Source organism: Crocodylus siamensis, chromosome 8 (genome assembly GCF_052110815.1).
Source record: "Crocodylus siamensis isolate JL-2025a chromosome 8, ASM5211081v1, whole genome shotgun sequence".
Lineage (NCBI taxonomy): Eukaryota > Metazoa > Chordata > Crocodylia > Crocodylidae > Crocodylus > Crocodylus siamensis.
Window position 1 is genome coordinate 73613621 of NC_143402.1, and position 21374 is coordinate 73634994.

At 38.2% G+C, this 21374-nt stretch overlaps 1 protein-coding gene across 1 annotated transcript in view; it reads right to left on the minus strand.

Annotated features, from left to right (window-relative positions):
* Window positions 1-21374, minus strand: part of SMURF2 (SMAD specific E3 ubiquitin protein ligase 2) — a 101103-nt gene that overhangs the window by 28899 nt on the left and 50830 nt on the right. Inside the window, exons 3-8 of the mRNA XM_090059575.1 lie at window positions 20823-20931; window positions 12109-12242; window positions 10242-10307; window positions 7216-7300; window positions 4638-4721; window positions 2859-3061 (exon numbers count right to left, since the gene is read on the minus strand). Coding sequence (XP_089915701.1) covers window positions 2859-3061; window positions 4638-4721; window positions 7216-7300; window positions 10242-10307; window positions 12109-12242; window positions 20823-20931 — 681 coding nt within the window. The remainder of the gene's footprint in view (window positions 1-2858; window positions 3062-4637; window positions 4722-7215; window positions 7301-10241; window positions 10308-12108; window positions 12243-20822; window positions 20932-21374) is intronic.

Genomic DNA, 21374 nt, shown 5'->3' on the forward strand with positions numbered 1-21374 from the left:
ATCACCTTCCAGCACTGCTAGAGACTTGTATTTGCATCTAACTATAATGGTGTTAATCAGCCTTTTTATTTATGATGCACTGCCCCAATCACAACATTGTGCCATTCAGGGTATTCTCAGCTAACAAGAACCTGGCACCTGCCTCTGATATGCTACATCTTTTCTCTAGTGAGGCCACAAAGTGCTTACATGTTACACCAATACAATGGTTTGCTTCACCAAAGAGCTCTCTCCATCTTACCTTGGTGGTGAAGTGTTGGCAATCCCTACAGTTTGCCATCCTTCCACCAGTTTTTAAGTGGACCCTCTTTTATTGTACTTCAGTCAGTCCCCCTTCTAGTGCTAGAGGCACAAAATCCCAATTATGGCAAAATCCCAATTACTTGTACTTAAAGTCCTGTATCCTTCTATATGTTCATTTCCAAAAGTTTCAAGACCTAAGAGGCTTCTTCTGTACATCTTATATATATATATATATATATATATATATATATATATATATATATATATATATATATATATCAATCAATGAAGCAGCTTGGATGGTGCATGCAATATCTTCTAAAAAAGATGCCATCACTTTCTTGATCAGGGCTTTCAGACTTACCTTCAATCTTTTGCGTATATTGAAAACTCAAGCCAGCATGGGTGTAAGCCAGCTGTTTATTGCCACATCTGTGTTTCTGAAATTCAAGTCAGCCCTCAAGACGTTCCAAACTATTGAAGAACCTCTTGGTCACCATTTCTTGTACCCTGGAATGCTTGATCTTCAAAAACTGGTTTAATCCCTAATATCACTACACCCTCTTCATGTCCGGTTGATTTTGTTTTCATCCATGAGCTTCAAATTTGTTTACTTTACCTGACTTCTACGTTGAAAAAATAACACAGCACATTTTCAATCCAAAGCTCATTGATATGGAACCACTGAAGGAGTTCACAATCTCTATCATGCTCTGGAGTTGGCTTATATCAGAATCTAGTCATTTGATCATACATCCACGGCCTAGCTGTGTCAATTTGAGCTGCTGTTTGCTGACTGAATAAGTATAGCCAAACATTTATAAGAACTAGGTAGAACCACCACAGGCTCAGGCTCTCTCCTTGGAAGATCCTTCTGCAGATCAGACTCAGATCTATATCATACTTTTGACCCTGATGCTTGCATACAGCTTGCACACATCAGGTCTTCATCGTGCACAAGACTGCACAACTCTTACATACTTTGCTTAAACATTCTGAATCTGGAGGGAAGAACTAAATGAAACGCCTGTGAATAGTCTTATCGTGTGATGAAGGGGTTCTTTCCCCTTTTACTTACCCAATTTGAGATTGCTGCCAACTGGCAGCAGTTTTTAACATCCTATTAAGCCCTGCTTGTACACTGGAATACAAAAAATAGCTGCAGACATTGTTGGGGATCTTGAGGATGATTCATATCTCTGAATAATCTGGCCATGAAGATTCTGTTGGCAGCTGCTAAGCATGAGATAGGCCTGAAATCCTTCAGGTTGTTTACATTCAATGACTTTAGACTCATAAATGTGATCCCTTCCACTGTAAATTTTGGCACCATTTGTTTTCCTTTCCTTCTACACCTTTTTGGTATTGCTGTGCCACAACATAAGTGCTATTTCATAGATTTCATAGACATTAGGGCTGGAAGGGACCTCGGGAAAGGGCAGGAAGTCAGCTGGGGTCATAGGATCCCAGCAAGATAAGCATCCAATTTACTGGAGTTATACAATATACCCACACTAAGTGCAAATGTTGCACTTTATCTATTATTAAAAAAAAAAGACTTACAAAATACAGTACCATTTTATCAAAAGAAAGCAATGTTTTCTTTAAGTACCACAGAACAAAGATAAGTGAAAAATTGCTAAGAGAAGGGTAAAAATCTGTATTTTTTTGTGGGTTCTACAAGTTTCTTTACTTCTCTCTAATCAGTTTTATTTCAATATTCATTTCTATTGACACTAGGCTTCCCCACTCTAGTTCTTAACCTCCCAAATAAACTGCAATATGAGGAAAATGAAAAGGAAGGTTTTCCACCAAGCTGGGATATGGTCTGACCCACCTCTCACGGAAATTAAGTAGAAAGATATCCTTTGACTTCAGTGGGTGATGGACTGATCCCTCCAGTCCTGCTAGTTAAAAAATGGGAGGAAGATCTCTTTCTCTGGTTTCTCTTCTTATTTTTCAGAGTTCTTCCTCCTTTTCTAAGCCCCAAACATACAATGTTAATTTGAATAGGGGACGTAAGCAACCGGAATTATGCTTTTAATTGAAATTCAGTTTGATATTTAAAAAGCTAAGGTAATGCACCACAGTAAAGTTCTTCATTTAATGCAACTACAAAGCAGACTTAAGTGTCCTTATTTGACTACTGTGTTACATGTTTCTTCAACTGCAAATGAGTATGACTGATTAATTATCAATGTTCAGCCATCTTACTATTGAGAAAAAATAGCCTGAGAATACCAAGACAAAGTTTAACAGCTCCAGTGGTAGTTATTGTTTTTGTCTACAGTTCACTAGTGGTGTCTATCTGGCATATTTCTTTATCTGGTTGGGAAAAAGGACAGGGCAGAAGAACCTCTTGTTATTAGTTATGTACTACTAGACTGTGCAGAGAATTAAGCAAAGGGAAGAGTGCTGGACTAGTTCACAGAAAGACTATAATCTCATATGCAATCTTCAATTTAGGATTTTCCATTAAAACTACAATCAGGAATCATCAGTATTTTAATCATATGTAAATTAGAGGAAAAAATGTTTAAAAAAATTAGGAGAACAGAGAGCCTCATCTACCAAACTTCTTGGAAAAGGTCTAGAATAATTATATTTCAACTCACCATATCCTTCAGGCAAGTCAGGAGGAGTATGTAAGTGTGTTCGGCTCATGTAATTTCTGTGCCTTTGTGACCTGACTCTTCTCTCTGCTAGTCTGGGATCTGATGACTGCCCACATGTTGCACCATTTGTCCCTGTAATTGGTGTGTTCTCATCTACAAAGCAGCTCAGAGGTCTGCCTGGACTGGAATATTCAGATGCTGGTCTGTTTAAAGAGAGAAAGCAAAGGAAGGTTATTTGCCTTTTCTATCAAAGACAATTATTTTCCTCAACCACCATGTTTATTCTAAGTTGTTGCTTGATAAGTTTAAATTATGTAAAAGATAAAAGCAACAATAGTTAAAAAGTGCTTGTAACACTCACATATATTCAAGTTATACATTTCACAGAAATGTGCGGAATGTCCACTTACGTATATCTCTTCCAGGTAATCTTAGTGACACATCTATACCCCTCTCTCTAATATCAACCTTGCTATGTTTTCTGTATTTGTCTTCTCAGGACTGAATTATGCAATGTGCTCTATGAAAGCTTCATCTAAAGACCATTTGGAAACTTCAGGTAGTGCAGAATATAGCAGTCCACTCACTCCGTGGTGCTTCTTGAGGGACATGCAGTGTGTCTGTGCTGTGATCAGCCTTGGCTGTCAATGAACTTCCAGATGCAATTCAGGATGTTTGCTTTAACTTTAATTGGTATGGGCTTTGCTTACTTTAGAAACTGTGGTCCTGTGTGTGAGGGTGCAGCAGTCACAATCATGTAAAGCACTTGAATTAATGACTCCACTTTAAAAAACTTCCTTTAAGTTTTTTTAAAGGAAGTTTAAGTTTACTCCTGATAAAGTATTTTTGGTAAGAGGTTGGCAATTTGAACTTTGCCCCCTTGTCTAATATAATCTAAGTACCCTGAATCTGAGAGTACTCCACAAGACCGGTCTGTCAGACTCTTGAAATAGATATCAGATAAGGACAGTGTAAGCGGGATAAGTAATGCAGAAATAGTTAATTCTAGTGGTCTGGATGGTTCAGGAAGTCATAAGTCTTATGAGTTCTCACACTGATCTTACACCCAAATTTCAAATCAAATCAACAGGGATCTATATAGGTAAAAGGACCATAACTAGGGTCATATTTTGTCCGTTTTCCATGTCTTAAAGTGAAATAAAACTTATGAAGGCCAGTACTTTCACTCAATCGATAAACAAAAGCATATGAAGAACTGAAAATGCAACAGAGTTTATTTAAAGTGCATTTATTCTATATGGACAATGGATTTTCCAAAGGACAAAAAGCTTAGGAGGGTTAGGAGGGAAACCTGCAGAAAAGTCCAGGAGACAGGCACAGAGACTTCTTTCTTGGATAATACAAAGATCTATTTGGGTTTAAGGAAACATCTGTTGACACATGACTGATGTTATAGGCAAAGCTGATGGCACTGATTTAAAAAAATGCTTTTGCTACATTTTTCTAGCAAGTGGCTTAAGGAGTTTTGGCCATGCTGTTATAGCATTAGGTAGTCTGTCAACTGCTCAGAGTTCCTTTTCCTCCAAATCCAGCTTGCAAAGGCCAGTGCTTACAGAGCTCCACTGTAGTCAATCAACCAGAAAGCAATGATGTAAAATCAGTACCATGAAATCCAGTCAAAATTACTATTATCAGGGGAGGAAAGTGAGGTGAGGTGAGCAGAGTCTGAAATACCTGAGGCCTAATTTTTTGTGATGTTAATTATGTACCATGGATTTTACTATTTTAATTGCAAAGCAGGTAACACTGATTTCTTACCGTGTTGGCCGTTCCCACTGAGTTGTTCGTGTGATGTGGTTTAAATATTGGATCCTTCCAGAGGCAGTTCTCCGCTCCTCCCAGCTAGAATTCAGACATTGAGAGATAAGGCAGTGAGTGGTATTTCCAGGAAACCAGGGCACAAAATGTTTTCCATACAAATGCCAGCCCAGGAAGACATTTAACTATTACGAAATATGTGAGCCAAACAAGGTTGCAGGAAACAGTGAAAGTTCAATTCTCAGAATTAATATAAAATGCTTTTTTTCTTGAAACCAAGTAAATCATTAACAATGTTGTGCTTCAACTATTCAAATTGAAATTAAGTCTAAATAATGTTATTAAGAAAGTTTTATAAAGCACTTGTTTGACAGGGCACTCAGCTTTATATATTTTGGCTAATGCTCATAAACAACTGTTTTGCTATCATTTCTACTGTATATGACATGCTGACAAACCTATATTCTTGTATTACAAATGAAAGCCTGTAAATAGATTTTACATTACTGTCACTCATATTAAGCATGAAAATGTCACTCATGCTTTCATAGCTGAATCTAGTTGCAAACAGAACTGGTCAGGAATTGCAATGAAAAATACCAGTTGGTTGAGATTTTCTGAGGGAGCATACCATTTTAATGAAGCTTTCAGTAGGAAACAGGTTTCCATAGTCTAAAGTACATTTCTGAAGCGTGGGTATGTGTGGATGAGTGTCAGAGAGACTGACACTCCCTCCCCCAGTATAGCCAACAGACCTTTACAACAGGACTGTCCAACCCCTAAGCCACCAGGAGCTGAAGGTCCACAAGCCACACACCTGCAGGCCAAACCCAGAGCAAACCCCACACAGTGCACCTAGGTCCAGGCATCCCCTCCCTCCCCAGCTGTGCCTCACTGCACTGCCCCACCCCTGGGGCAGGACAGGCAGTGAAAGCTGAAGGAGGGAGGGGGAGCCTAGAGCCTTGCAGCCTGAGCTATAAAGGCAGTGGCACCCAGGGGGCTGCAACCTAACCCCTTGTGAACCTTACAGGGCCTGCAGGCTGCCAGTTGGACAGCCCTGCATTAGAGAACCACTCATTTGGAGTATGAAAGAATGGTAAAGCAAAGCCTTGAAAACGATGTCTCACATCCCTGGAGTGCACTTACAACAGGGGCGGGCAATTAGTCTGAGAAGAGGGTCGCTTACTGAGTTTTGGCAAGCCATTGAGGGCCGCATGACAGCAGCCAGGGGCAGATAAATATTAATTTTCTAAATCTTTAGGGGCCCCATCGGCCAGATAGAATGACCTGGCACTCTGCATCTGGCCTGCAGGCCACGTTTTGCCCACCCCTGACTTACAAGTAGTGATTGGCTCTTCTCTGCATGGTCCCATTGGTTTTAGAAAGCTTGAAAAGTTTTCAGTTTCATTACAATGATGAGAGGAAAAATTAATTCAAATCTCAAAGTTTTCAGGGCAGGAAGACTGTTTCCCAACAGCTCTGGCCACAAGATGATTCCCTCCAACTTTTCTTATGAACTACATTCCTTACAATTTTGTTGAACTAATGATTTAACACAATTGGTCAAGTTAAGACAATGAACTAGAAACTTGCTGGTGCTACTAAACTTCTGTGAGGTAAGACAACATATACAGGATCTGGTATGAACCACTTTCCTCTACTTGTTATCCTTAAATCACAGGACTTTGTTTTTCCACTAGCCGCACCTTTTTTCCCTTTCACTTGCAGGTAGCTTGCACTGATGCATTTAATTAAGCAGGATTTAGATAAGAAAGACTTGAAAGTTAATTATACAGCTCTAAGAATTCTCTTTACACTGTCAGACTCCAAATCAACAACAGAATGCTGTTGAGGACTTAAGAGATCATTTAAAGGTGAAATATTTGAAAAAAAAAAAAAAAATCAATTCCTCCTGTCTTTACCTGCCAAGAATCATATTCAAGGATCTGTCTTTTCTCTGCAAAGGTTGATGACAGCAGAAGGATCTAAAACAGAGCATTTTTCCAAGCTCCCCAAACTGTTTTAGGTGTTAATGATGTCATCAACTCTCAATGGGGAACAAGAATCCTAAACCCAGCCTCTGCCAGGTAAGTACAGCAAGAAAGTCTCCATTAGCTTGTACAATGCTCTTTTCTTTATCATAATTTAAAGGGGACAAAGTATACTTTTATTACAGAGGTACTACTGATTAGTAGATTATGTGGCAACATTTACAGCAGATTGTTGTTGTATTCCTGCAGGGAACTGTGTTCTGTAATTCAAAGTTGCCCAGCTCTGTCTTTCATTTTTGGAGAGTTTGCAGTTTGCATGCACTTACTGTTCCCCTCAAAAACAGACAAAGGCTAAACTCATGCTATTAACACCCAGCCTAAGCAACATTCTGAAGTTAAGTCAGTGTCTGGTATACCTCCAAGCTCCTAAATTAAATGCTCTGTTGCTTGACACATGAATCTGAAGAGACAAAAATCAGTCTGTTCTCCTACTGACTACTCATTACTACAAACATTCAAGCTAAAATAATTCTACTTGCTGCAGGTGCTGTGTTTTATGTATTTACATCATAGTGGTATTTGCTTACCCATCTGGTAAATCATTATCAAATAAACGACTACAATCCACGACTTGTCCTCCTGTGCCTATTCGGTCTCTGGACTGAAGACTGACTATTAAAATAAAACAAGGTAATTAAAGATATTGCAGTGGAACCAGAATCACACTTAAGTTTGGAAGGGAATGGTACAACTAAGAGGAAGACTAAATTGAACAATTTTCCAAATATTTTTCCTTCCTACAGCTCCAATAAAGTTATAAAGGGTCAACATATGATTCCCACCAATAATACTCTGTGCACTTCTTTGAAAAAAAGCCGACTTTCAAGGGTATAAGCATGCAGTAAGGTAAGAAAAAGAAGCTATTCCTGAAGCCATAACTCATCTTTCCTATGCAAGGCAGACTACAACAAAGCATAAAGCTGTACAGCTGGTCTGGGAGCACTCAAGGAGATGCATCCTCATCCAGAACGGCAAGGACAGCAAGTAGGATGGTGCAACATCAGTTTCAGACTTCTAACAGAACCTGAAAAAACCCAGAAGACTGTTCCTGTTAAGCATCCTAAAACACAATGTTTCCACTAAGGTTTAGATACCTTCTAGTACTGTTTGAATGTGTGGCAAAATCCAGCACAAAAACAGGCAGTGTAAACGTTAGAAGCACTACATGCTATGTCAATTAAGGATCAAAGTAAACTAAACTAAACTCAAATATCAGAGAAGAGTAAAAAATTAAATGTTTAAGTCTTTATTGTGAATCATTTATCAGAACCCAGGATTTATGTCAATAGACATTTATAAACACACTACAACTATATAACAGGCTGCAGTCAAACGGTTTAAAGCATTGGTTTTCTGCAATTATGAAATCACGTGTTTTGTGGAAAATCATTGTTCTTATAATTATAATCTGGAATTTTTAAATTAGAATTTTCTGCTTAATGTACGGCCTAGAAGTACCTCCAGACTTCTGAGCTCATATTCCATTCATATCTAAAGTGAAAATAGGTTTAAGGATTTTAATCTGCTCAAAATGGATTTCTGTCCGTATCACAAAACTACAAAACGAATCACAATTGGCAACTTCACCAGGACCAACACCAAATTCTCAGCCAAAAGCATCTTGAAGTTCAGGATAGTAGGATGTGGTCTGAGTTACCTAGCTCAGGTGGCACCTGCTTGCATTATCACATTTCTAGACAGCATTATTACTGCTGAACTTTTTTAATGAGTATTAAAATTACAAAATGGTTATGATTAGGGAGACAGAGGCACCTTTAAATTCTTTAGAGACAGAATGCTTGATTTATCCTGGTTTGCAAACATACATGTTGCAAGTTCAACTTGCTGCCCATAAGGGAGGTTTGGCAAGCAATACAAACAGATAAAACTGAACTAAACAAAAACAATTACATCCTCTCTGCTTATCTGAGGATGAACATTTTGCAAGGCTTCATTTTATAACATTTTATCTGTAATGCAACATCAGAAATAAAATGGTGGCACAAAACAGAGCTACCAGATTGAGACCCGTGAGGGACTCTGTATTCACTGCCCAGAAGTAACACCCTTCTCTCCCCTGCTTGGGTAACCTAAGGTACAGATTCCCACTTGCTCATTACCCCACTTCGAGGTGTGCTTGCTTTCTATCAACTAATCCAGGCCACTTCACACCTTACAAATCTAATCCAATTTCTGCATTTCAACCAGTTTTATTTTAATTTAAGACCCTTCTTCTCTTCATTGTCCAGCAACCATATTTAGGATCATCTAATTTTCTCAGAATCACTCACTCACAAAACTGCATTCATGAAGCTGATAAAAAAAATTAAGGACATTAACAAGAGCAATCTTCAATAAAAAAAAAGGAAGGAGTCTCTGCAAACCCACTGAGTATCCCAAATAACAGTGGCTTAAGTAAGAGCTTATTAAAAATAAGATATCAAAACACAATGTACAGGTATTACTGAGGTCCAAATGCTGTGGTTCTCTCAGGGAAGAGCTGAATGCTATTTAAAAAGCAGTACTTTTAAGCAGTACTAACACACCTTTTCAGCTGGTAACTATGGATACTCGATCAGCACACTGAAAGGAGTTGTTACAAGTGTCTGTTTGATCTCTTATTGCTCAGAAAACTGATATGTTAACGTGGATGAAAGCATCAGTAACGCGCTAATGATACCAACAATTCCATCACCATCTGATCCAATTATGCAACCTGTTCTAATGCTATCTTGCTACTTCACAAAGCCTGCAGATTGGAAGCACTCCAGCCAAGTAAAACTCAGCAGACATAACATGGTCATACAAGCGGTTGGAGAATTTTGAGGAGAATTAAAGAAAAAAATTCAAGGTTTCCTTTTGCTTTCTGGCTCCTTCACCTACTGATAGGTTTCCCCAGCTAGGTGAATCAGGTGTACAATGTGGAGGTTTCCTGACCAGGAGGTGAAAGCTGTGGCCAGATCCTTTTTCTAATCTTTGAAATATTCATAGACTGAAACTGCCCCCACAGGGATACAGACCTTCTCATACCCATCCACACTGTGGTGACTGATATACACAGGACTTTGTTACACCAAAGCCCAGCAGAAGGAGAAATTCTCCCCATGTGTCTCTGGCTGCTTATTTTTCAACAAATCTGATACAATGAGCACATTAGAAAAACAAAAGAAAGGCTTCAGGAATCAAGGATCAGTCACAGAGTATAGCTGCTAAGATAAGTGTAAGACAAATTAAGTAGAAGGAAACCCTAACCACAACAAAGTACAAAACAAAGTTACACCAGAGCTCATCTCTGGCCTCCTTCACAGCAACACTGAAGACAGTTTTCTTTTCATAAAAAGTGAGGTATTTAAGAAATATTGTGCTTGCCTCACATCAGAAGCAAAAGAAAAGTAGCAAGACCCAAATAAAGCAAAGTAACTCTGTGTATTCTCTGGTTGGTTATGCAAAGCATGTTTTGTATGCGGTATTAAATTTAAAAGCATTATTCTTCAAATCCAAAAACAACAATCTAGAAGATTATTTCAAATGAACTATATAAATCTGCACTTACCTACTATCTGCCCTCTAACCGTATCATTGTCATTTGGCCCAAGTTTGCATAGATCCAACCTTTGATCTAGAAAATGAGAAAACATCTTGTGTTACATGCAGAATATTTTCTGCCCTTAAAGAGCACTCTTAAGGTACCGCAGGAGCAGGTTTTGGCCTAATTTAGAATCATTAGAACTCAATAACAAAAGATCCAGTGGTTTGAGGCAACACATTCTATTTTCATGCATCAACAAGTGAAAGTGAAAAAAAAAATTACAAAAAATACTAATGTTAAATATTTCTTCCTCAACTTCATGAAGTCCTCTTCTCCCCAACTTCTTACTTTCTGCCTAATATCTCTTTGCATACATAAGAGATTGTACTCAGAAAACCCAGATTTGTTGCACAATGCTACAAGTAACTTGGTATCTTTTCTTTTGTGAGTAGCAAATGCTATCATAACTCACTGTCACCATGCCATCCTATACTACTGCAAGATAGCAATATTAACACAGACGTAGCTAACCTGGACCATTAATCAAATGAGCACGCCCTTATACTAGACAGTACCAGGTCCATGCAATTAAGCAAAATACTATGCACTGAACTACTGACCAACCTACAACCATTTAGAAGTTAGAACTTCGTTCCTGCTTCATGTTCAGGAATCCAGATTTTTTTTGTTTTAAGTCGAAAGTGCTTCATCAAGCTTTGTGAAATGCTAACTAGGTTTGATGTCATCTTACCAGTTTCAGTAGCCTCCACTGAAATTAACAATAAGAAGGACTTAAAGCCATCTTACATCCTTTAATTAACATTTTCTTAAAATGATAAATTCACACTACTGCTGAAGTTCTTTATACACTGCTCAGCATTTCCTCACAAATTATAATGTTCCTTCAGTTTCTACATTTAATTCTAAACATAAGATTTGAAACTTTAAGTTAAAGGTCTCCGTTAGTCGCTTCCTTATAGTATAATTATTGAACAAACAATGTAAACGTTTGGAATCCAAAAGACTACTTAAGAGTTTTGAGGCTAAGAAAGGCCAGAAGTAGCTCTGGTCTTCCTTTACAATTTCATATAAACTGTAATAAGTTTAGTTTGGACAGTCAGCAACTAGACTGATGCAACAGAGCCATGAAATGACGACTTAGGGTTCAAGATGAACCTTCAGAATGGCCTCATCTGAAATGCATTATTATAAGGATTTCCACCACGCAAACTCTCTCTACTCGTGCCCTTGTTCCACTGGGAAATAATATATATAAACATACCATTAATTCACAGAAATGGTTATGAGAGAAAACTGTGTCAAAATGAATCATGAAAGTCAATTTGTTTCCATTTTCCATTGGGAAACATGGAATAGTTAAGACTTATTATATCACATGTTTACAGCCCATAAGGTGATAGTTAAAATAAGGCAAACAACTCTGAGACCACCTAGTGCATATTCAAGTAATAGATCAAAGTACAGAGTATATGACTAGATAAAGAGTTCAGTCAAACCATTCAAAGTTTGAAAGAGAACCAATTTTTTTTTATTAAACAGTCAAAGTTCAAGAAGTCCATAAAGATGATAAACCTAAGTCATACGTTATAAATCTGTTGGGGTCATCACCACATCTCCTTTCCTTATCACTAGGCGAGGTCAAGCTCTGCAACTCTGTTATAACGTGGTCAGGAAATGGTAAAGGCTAAAAATCACTACTATCTGCTGGGTCAAGCACGTCATCCCTTGTATTCCCAGCTGTAAATACAAGTCTTTAAAAGTTCAAAATAAAGATACCACACAAGCAGAACTGTAGCATATTATTTTTTAAAACTCTTCACATAAATTTTGCTCCCAAAACAAAGAAAATGGTAATACTTAGTTTACTTACAACCAGTGTCTTTAAGGCGGTTGATTGCATTTGAAAGAAGTCTTACACAACCCAGAAAACCAGCTCCCTGTTTTTTATGGATTTTCTTGTGGTTCCATACACTGATTGTTATTGAATCAGACTTCCCAATGTATCTGAAACAGGAAAAAAAATAAAGTAGCATTACAGATAGTTTGCTGCATATTTTTAGGATGCTATGGTATGCAGTACTTTTTAATCTTTAAAAATATTTTCATTGAAAAAGGTTAACATTTGCCAGTAGCAAGAGATAGTGGATCAACATCAGAGAGGATACTCATGTTATGCTTCAGTAAGAGTTTTTAGTCGGTTGTAAAGGAGTTTACAAACCTGGATCCTACCATCAGTTCTAGACGTGTTCACCTTTATTCATCAGAGCAGTCTTACTGTTTTCAGGCCTAAAGGCTTGATTCAAAGTCTATTAAAGGTGGTTTGAAAGACTACCATTGATTTCGGTGGCATTCAGACCAGACCCCAAAGCCACAACCTTTCAAACAGTTATGTACATGCTTAACTTTGTGCATGTGCATAGTCCCATGAAAATAATGAACTACTCACATACATCCAGTTAAGCATGTTTGCTTTAGCAGTAGTGGGTCCTCAGTTAATAACTGAGATGCTGGAAAAAAGATCACAATGTTTACTTGTTTCCTTTTACAACCTCATACTAGTTGCTTCCTTTCAATTCTGCCTCTCCAGTTCCTTGGAATTAAAGTTATTCCACTTCAGAGGTCCTTTGGTGGGCGATGCTAGTTACACATGGGTAAATTAGGGAGTCTTGAGGGAAATAAACTAGTGTCACAAAATACATGAATGCCTAGACCATCATGTCAATTGTGCTATTTTAGACTCATTTCTCAATCTCTAACCAAAGATCACACAGTACCTCAGTTCAGACCCCCTGGATGCCCTCTCCAGGCAATGTGAATCATCACACAATATCCATATAGCTACAAATATACTTTGCTGTACGCTTTGAGAAATGCAGATATATATTACTCAAACTTAGAAAATTGGAATTTACTGGATTATGCTATTGTAAAAATTTGTTTAAGCCTATTCTATGCAAACCCATTTTTATATGAAGTTAATTTCAAAAGGGTATTTAAAAGCATTGGGGGTATATCAAACTACTGACAACACTCTGTCTAGGAAAAATGAATGGTATCTTATTGTGTAGAGGTAAGAATTTTTGTGGGTGATATCTTTTATTGGACCAACTGTATGGTTGGGATACACTTAAATGAGCTGTTGGGTATCACAGTAGCATACTATGAAACCCAAAAATGTGTCTACAGTTGGTCCAATAAAAGAAATCACCCACAAAGAATTCCTGCCTCATACTTCCTGGGCCACCACAGCTACAACAGCACTTCAACACTGCTTAGTTTTGTTTTTTATCTTAGAACATAAGTTTAAAAAAACATGGTCCGGATCTTGAAAAGTACTTAAAAGTCCTCCATTCCCAACTCCCAGATTCCGGCATTATGCAGCATAACAATTCTTTTGAACAAAAGCTAAAAATGAATTAATTCAGCCATTTAGGTACTACTATCAAAAATTACTTCCTACCCCAGTCCCTAGTTTACATTACCTTCTCGTTGCTAAAATACTTCAATGCAGTTTTGCCATAAGTTAAAAATGATACTGTCAAGGCTGGTAGACCAAAAATTAGACCTACCTGCTGGGTTTTAAAGTGCATCTGTGCTCACATAACGCTTTCCCCCTGCTTCTTTCTTGTATGCAGGCCTTCAGAGAGCAGGATTCAGGGTGATATCACTTTACTGCCTGCATACAAGAACAGAGCAGACAAGCAGAGCAGGGAAGAGCGTTACTGTGGGTGCATGCCTGTGAGTGTGGAGAGAAAAACAACATACACAACAAAAACCAAGCCTTGTTCTGTTGTATTAGGTTTCAACTGAGGGTACCATATGAAAGACAGACAGACAGAATAAAGAAATGAAAATATAAATCACACCACACAGTGAAGTTGTTAGCAAAATATTAAATTGATAATGAAACTCTTAAAGGGAGGTCAGATTTTTGGCCTGTCAACCTTGACAATACTAATTTAAAGACTGAATTGGTGCAGAAAAAAACCACAAGAAAAAATAGGAAGGCAGGACAGGGAATTATCTTGCACAGCAGAAACTGAAGACTACAGTATGTTATTTTTATTTTTAAAAGCTTAATGAACCAACGTAAGCACATAAGAAATAAGAATTATTATGACTAACTTTGCATTTCTATGTTTTTTAAAAAGACAGTTATAGAGTGACATTCTTACATAAAATTTAACAAGAGCTGTTTGAACGGCATGTAGGACAGTTGATCAAATCTTGAAATGTTTAGTTGCCTAAACTGACGTTTTTAGCTTTAAACTTTTGCAACAGGAAATCTAGTTCCAGAAAACATTTAAGTGAAGGAAACAAAGCAAATGATTTTTATTGACTAAAGATTGTTTGTCCTCCTTTGGAAAAAAACGCTTCTTACAAGCATGAGTGGATCTGTTGGGAAATGATTAGTAACTAATTTCAGATACAAAATATTACGATAGCCTTTAAAGACTGAAGGCAGGAGCCAGTCCACTACTGGAATAAGTTACATTTGTTCCTTTTTTTTTTTTTTTTGAAAGACAAAGCTGACCTGGGAATTTTGTTGCTCAGAAAATTATTCCAAATCTAAAAGCAAAGCAGTTAAAGAACTTTCCCCACCTCCATTATCACCCACACTCAATACCTACCTTTGCCTCTAATCTATCAGTACAAATCAGATGAACAGTACTAAAGAAGAAGAAACCTCAAAAAGCCCAGTTTGGATGCACATGCTAATTTCTGGGTATTAAAACTAATCTACCTGTATTGCCCAAGTCTAAAAAGAATAGGTTTTTCACATAAGAATATGATCTTGTGAAATCTTCTGAAAACAGGCTATTCTTAACAAAATGAGGTAGGTCAATACTTGAATTACTGTCTGAAGTTTGAATCAAGTTTTAGGCAAAGAGTTCAACTGTTATTTTATCTGAAGTGCTCTACCCACACCCAGGAACCATTTCTTTTAGAGCCTATCCATCTAGAAAGAGTTGATGTTAAGTGACTTTTCTACTCCAGTGACATCGGAGCCAAGCCTGGGAGAGAAGAACAAAGTGAGTGGGAGGGGAATCTTCCCTAACTTAAAAAAAAAATTACAAAACAAAAAACAACAGCACACCTCTGTGATCGCAGTCCAGCAGCACTCTTGCCCAAAACACCAGAGAAATTCAACATCAAGAGGTAGGAGTTCAGGACTGAAAGCCAGGAATTGCTAAGTTCTAATTCATTCTCCAACACACATTCCTTTTGCATCTCTGGACAAGTCATTCACTTTCTGCCTCCATTTTCCCATTTGTAAAACGTGAGAATACATCATGGGCATGGCGCTAGCCTTAGATACAGTTTTTAGCGCTTTTAATGGGAAATGCATAGCAGCAGTGCCAAGTATAATTATTCAAACTTTGGGAAAAGGCATGAGCAATAAGGAAAACAACAACAACAAAAGTGGAAAATAAGGTAGAAAGGGGAACACTACCAGGACAAGCATGATATTCTACTGACATTAAACTGCCTCCAGACAGCATGTATTTGGCAATTTTTTTCTGGAAGGATTCCCAGATATTTCCTGACGCACACCCAGCTGATTGAGAAAGCTAAACCTCCATCAAATTCAACTCTTTCCTGTCACATTTTAATCTGAATTAGGGGCCACATACAGCAAAAAGGGAGGAGTGCGGGGAAGAAATAATGTTTCCTACCATAGTGCAGAAGTCCTGGAAAAAAAGCCCAAGACAGGAACTAGATATCTACTGGGCTGAATCAGGCTTATGCAAGGTCCCTCAGAACTGGCAATCTAATTCAAACATTATTCCACAAATACACCACAACAGATCCATCTTACTAAACCCTCCAATGTATTATCATTAAAAGACTGACTGCAAGTGTTAATCTGTTATATGAAAAGTCCCAAACTTGGCATTCAACAGAAATGATGTAGCCAAGATAACTTTACTGCATATTGCCTATTACAACTATTAAAACAAAACAAAAAAAAAGCAACAAAAAACACCTTCCAACCTCAAAGTCACAAAACACTTTACAGTAGAAAGAATATGAAGTGCTGTGTTTAACTATATGAGTTCTAAAATTTCTTTATATTTGCACCTTCCTCTGGGTGATTTCCAATACTCTGTGGCCACAGAAGAAACCAAGTAGGCATTTTGCCATTGAGACACCATCTGTTATCCTTGGCATGGATGCTGTTTCCTATAACAGTGCAAGTGTCGTAAGTCAGAGACTAACATTCCCATGCAATGGCATGTTGCTAGGGTAAATAGTGTGATGCCTTTAAATTCCACTATACAATTACTTTCAGAAATGGACAGTAAAGCAAATAATCCTCATAAGATTACATGGTTTAATCATCGGTCTTTGGCAGTAGGCTACTCAGTAGTCTTACTATGATATTCTTCTAGCTTTTCTACAAAACAATATATTACTTATTTTAACATTTTGCTTTGGATTGATGAACCAAAACCTGGTATTTGTTCTATTCAAGTACAAATTCAGGCTTCATTTGAATATTACATAGATTAATGTATTCTACAGAGCCTTAAATGCAATTAATATAAGGCTCCTCAAGATGGAAAATTAGTTGGATAATGTCCTCAGACTTAAGACATCTATAACTAACAAGAGTAGATAAACTGGAACTGAATAAAAGTATATTTGAAAACTTGCTAGAGCCTGATGTGTCCAAGATAGAGTTTGGATTTTATGCATTTAAAAACAGGAACTATGACACAGTAATTTCTGTTCATAACACAAAAGAAGTTGCTTACGCTTGCATTTGGTGTTATTAGGTAACTGAGTAAAGGAACAAAGAGAAAAGCTGGGTTAAATGGAAAAAAGGGGAGCAAAAGGGGACTACTTTTGTATAACTGAACGAGATAAAACTGGACACTGGTCCTTAATTACACATAGCATTTTTTAATTCTACATCATTTAGGGAAACAAACTAGAGGATTTAGGCAGAAAAGTGTCCCCTATGACACCATATCCTTAAAAAGATACTTGCATGTAAGAACAATAGTAGATCTGAAAACAAGCTATCTTTTCTAAGATTGCTGATTCTTCACAGCAGTGAGAAACACAAGCATGTAATCTCTTTTAAGTCTGTTACATAATTAAAACCCAGAGACAACTTTTCCAGATCTCACAAAAATACATCCTAGTAATGGAGAAAAGGCATGCTTCTGTCCAAAGAGTAATTTATAGCCAACCTAAACAAATCGACATGCACATTTGTTTGGAGAGATAGGAACAGAAAATTGAAAACAAGTGAAAATGAGGGATAAAAACCCTTTATGAAAAGTTAAGACTTCACTTTAATGTGTAACTGGTTTTAAATGTTGTACACTACAGACACCATACATTTCCCCAGTTGAGTACAATAACTTGCCAGGAGCCCAATAATTACTTCTGTTCAGCATAAAAATGCTAGACTGCAAATATTCTCTTTAGTTCAAAGATATGGACTTGAGTGTCCCATTGCAAGCATATCCCATTCCATTTTGTAAAGGTAAAGCACAGAGCAAAACAAGCTGAAAGTGCATTTTGCTTATAAAGCACATGAAAGAAAGAAGGAAGAATTTGCTTTTTTTTTTCTAAATTAATTTTTCACTATACTGTCACAGCAAGATGTTAAGGCCACACACCTCTCCCTCTCCCCCCCCCCCCGCCCCAAAAAAGGCAAGCATTAGATGCTCTGATAAGCAACTACTTACTGCTTTACCACTGCAATGCAGCCCCCACCCTTAATGCCTAAACTAAGCTGTGATTGGCTTCATTTCGTCTTCCTTGGTCTGCTGGCAGATTTACCCCAGAACTTGGACACAGAAATAAACACCATCAAGCTTTACCCAGTTATTCCTCCTATAGGAAAGCTTGTAGGAAACATTCAGAGTGCTGGCACAACTGTCTTCTCATTGCTTTCCCCTTTACTCACTTTATTTCTATAAAGATGTTTATTAATGTGTGCTGATGAGCATTTCCAAAAAGATATGAAATGGGTCCAGAGTGGAAAGAAAAAGTAAAGAACAAGGGAATGGATAAAAGAAAATGCAAGACTTGAGCACTGCTGCCAATTTAACATATTTCAACACCTGGCACCCATTTCCCCAGCTATACTTGTCATAGTAGCCTGGAAAACAAGTGCTCCTGATTACAATGCTTAGCAAGTACAGCTACTAAGCATGTCTGGGGGGAAAAAAAAAATCCTGCAGATGTAAAGAATCCACTTAGTTAGCATGAATCAACACCTTGACAGCTTTAAAAGCTCATGAAAAAAAATCAAAGGCATTTTCAAGTTCTTTAAACATGCAAAACATAGTAACATTTTTCCCCACCCTAACTTAAAATGCTGTTGGACCACTTCATTCATAAAATGAGAATAAAGCTTCAAGCGCAGAGCTTAGCTTTGCCATATTTACTTGAATTCAAACTGAGGTTTCCCTGCTCCCTCAACCAGCATGGCCGGGGAGTGGGGTGGAAAGCATCATCTTCTTTTGTGTACTGGCTCAGGGAAGGCAGCTCTGGCTTTGGCCCTAGGTTACAGCTGAAGCCGGAGCTGAGCCACCATCTGCCCCAAGCCAGAATGGTTCGCTTGGTGGAGGAAGGGGCACACAGCTAGGGGGGGGCCACACAGGGGAGACTATGCGGGGGGTGGTACCTGTAGCCTGCTCCCCCATTTCCTGCCTCCCTTGTGCTTGTGCCCATCTCCATCCCCTGCCTCTCCCACTTTACCTTTTGCTCTGGTCCCCCCAGCCCCAACATGGCCCAGCCAGGAGCTGCCACAGCTTCTCTCTGGCCAGGCTGGGCCTGGGCCACCACTGCGGCTGCTTACTGCGCCAAAGAAGCAGAGTGAGGGGGAGGGGAAAGGGCCTGCATGCAGGAGGCAGACTGCAAAGGGGAGCAGGGAGTGGAGAGGAAGGTGCAGGTATGGGGGAGGAGGGGGAAGGACAAGCTGTAGGAAGCGAAGGGCGAGGGCTGGAAGTGGGAAGCAGGCAGGCACAGGCATGTTGGGGGCAGGAACAGGGGTCTGGCCCCTTCCCCCCCAGCTGCTATTTTTCCTGCCATAGCAGTTGGGGGTAGACACACTCATGGGTGAATTTAAGATGAGCTTCCACCAATTAGAATCTATATGTGGAAAATTATAACACATTTATCATTTTCCATGGATAAAATCTAATTACTGGAAGGGCAGTCTTATACTTAAGTCAGTCTTGGACTTGGGTCAATACAATAGCTGTTGACCGTTACAAAACCTCAAAAAACATCTGGCAGAAATACTGTCCTTTGCTATAAAACAGTAATACAGCTACCAGCAAAACAATATTACTTCATTCAACCATCAAGACACTTTGTGCATCACTAATATAAATGTCTTCCATATTGCAGAGAAAAATTCTGAAGTATGAATTCAAATTCTAAAGTATGAATGCACATAGGCATTCAAGGAAGTAGAAAGTCCTGATGTGACTGTAAACCAAGACTTTCACATAAGTATCCGGCTGAAGAATCAGGAAACTGGTTGGAGCCACAAGTATTCCGCACCTTGGTAAATAGGAGGTGGCACACAAATGAAATGCCTGTCTATAGAGAAATATTTGTATTTATATAGACACCCATATGTAGATGTGCTGTAGTGGTATAAAGCAAGACTTCATCAGTTTTTCTTATTTTCAACCCCTCAGTATAAGTGTGGTATAGTGAAACTGTGAACTGAGGGAAAAGGCCATTATCTACTAATGCAATGGATCCATAATGGAGGAGCTTAACCCGTACAAATACTTCCACAGCACAGAGACAGGGAGAGAATGAATGAAGATCTTGTGAATAAAACCAGGATCTGTGATGAAGGAGGGTAAATTTTTCAAAATTTTCATGATCTTTTTCTAGCTGTCACTCTAAAGAGACAGTGAAAAAGAACAAAAGGAAAAGGAAGGAAATCAAGTGTATATATATATGTAAAAATATAAACCCTGTAAAATCTCACTACATTGTATGAAAAATCCTGCCCCTGAGATTAGTGAAAAAGAATAATACTGTACATGCATAACATGTATTAGTCATGTCACTTAATGCATTACAGCAAAGGGCTCAAAATGATCACAGTAGTGTAGGAACCTTTGCTGTAACACTCAGGACATAAAAATGATGCAAGTCAAAGGGAATAAACAGCAAAAAGAAAAGCAGAATAAGAAAACAGACTGAAAGCACATGAGTCTGAAGGAAAATCACCAAGTTACACTGCAGACAGAAAAATTAAACAAAGGGAAAAAGAATAAATACAAGGGAAAATCCTTGAGTTTGTCTTCTTTTATTTTATACAGGGGCCAGTATCAAAACATTACAATAAATCCATCTGAACAATGCTATATGATGTGTAAACAGTGCCACAAACATTTTCATCAGAAAGCAAAGAACAAAGGTTTAAGATTTAAGGGAGAGGGGAAGAGTCATTGCATAACAGCATATATTTTTTCACCCTAATAAACTCTATCCTACATTTTAACCCCTGGGTTGGAGGTTAGTGAATTCAGAGATTCTGTGCTCTTTAGAAAAATCAGCTTCAAACCTTTGGATACCACTGTTAACACCTACAGGTCATAATGCTGATTCCACTTTGGATCAAGCGTATTCTTCACAGTATCTGTAGAATGGCATTGGCCAGATCCGTCGACCACCACTTTAGCAAATGGATCAGGAAGTCCTATAGGAGGGGAGGAAAAACTCATAAAAGGGCATGCTTGATAACTGAGTATAAAGTGAAAATCATTACACAAGCCTGACTTTTTAAAACTATCAATTAGCTTAAAAAGAGGGCCACATTTAACTTGTGCGTATGTTGATTGCAATTTCAGTTCCAGGTAGCTTTAGATGATCTTTTTGTAAGAACATTCAAAGTGTGAGTTAAAAAAATAATTGCTTTGAAAGTTTTCAGATGTTTCTTATTTTGCATCTATAAAAACGTTCATAGTTTCATCGTTGATAGGGTCAGAAGGGACCTGAGCAGATCATCAAGTCCGACCCCCTGCCACGGCAGGAAAGAGTACTGAGGTCAAATGACCCCGGCTAGGTGTCTATCTAGCCTCCTTTTGAAGACAATTTGGGTCTCTTATCTAAAAAATGACAACAGTATCCTGTCAAACTGAC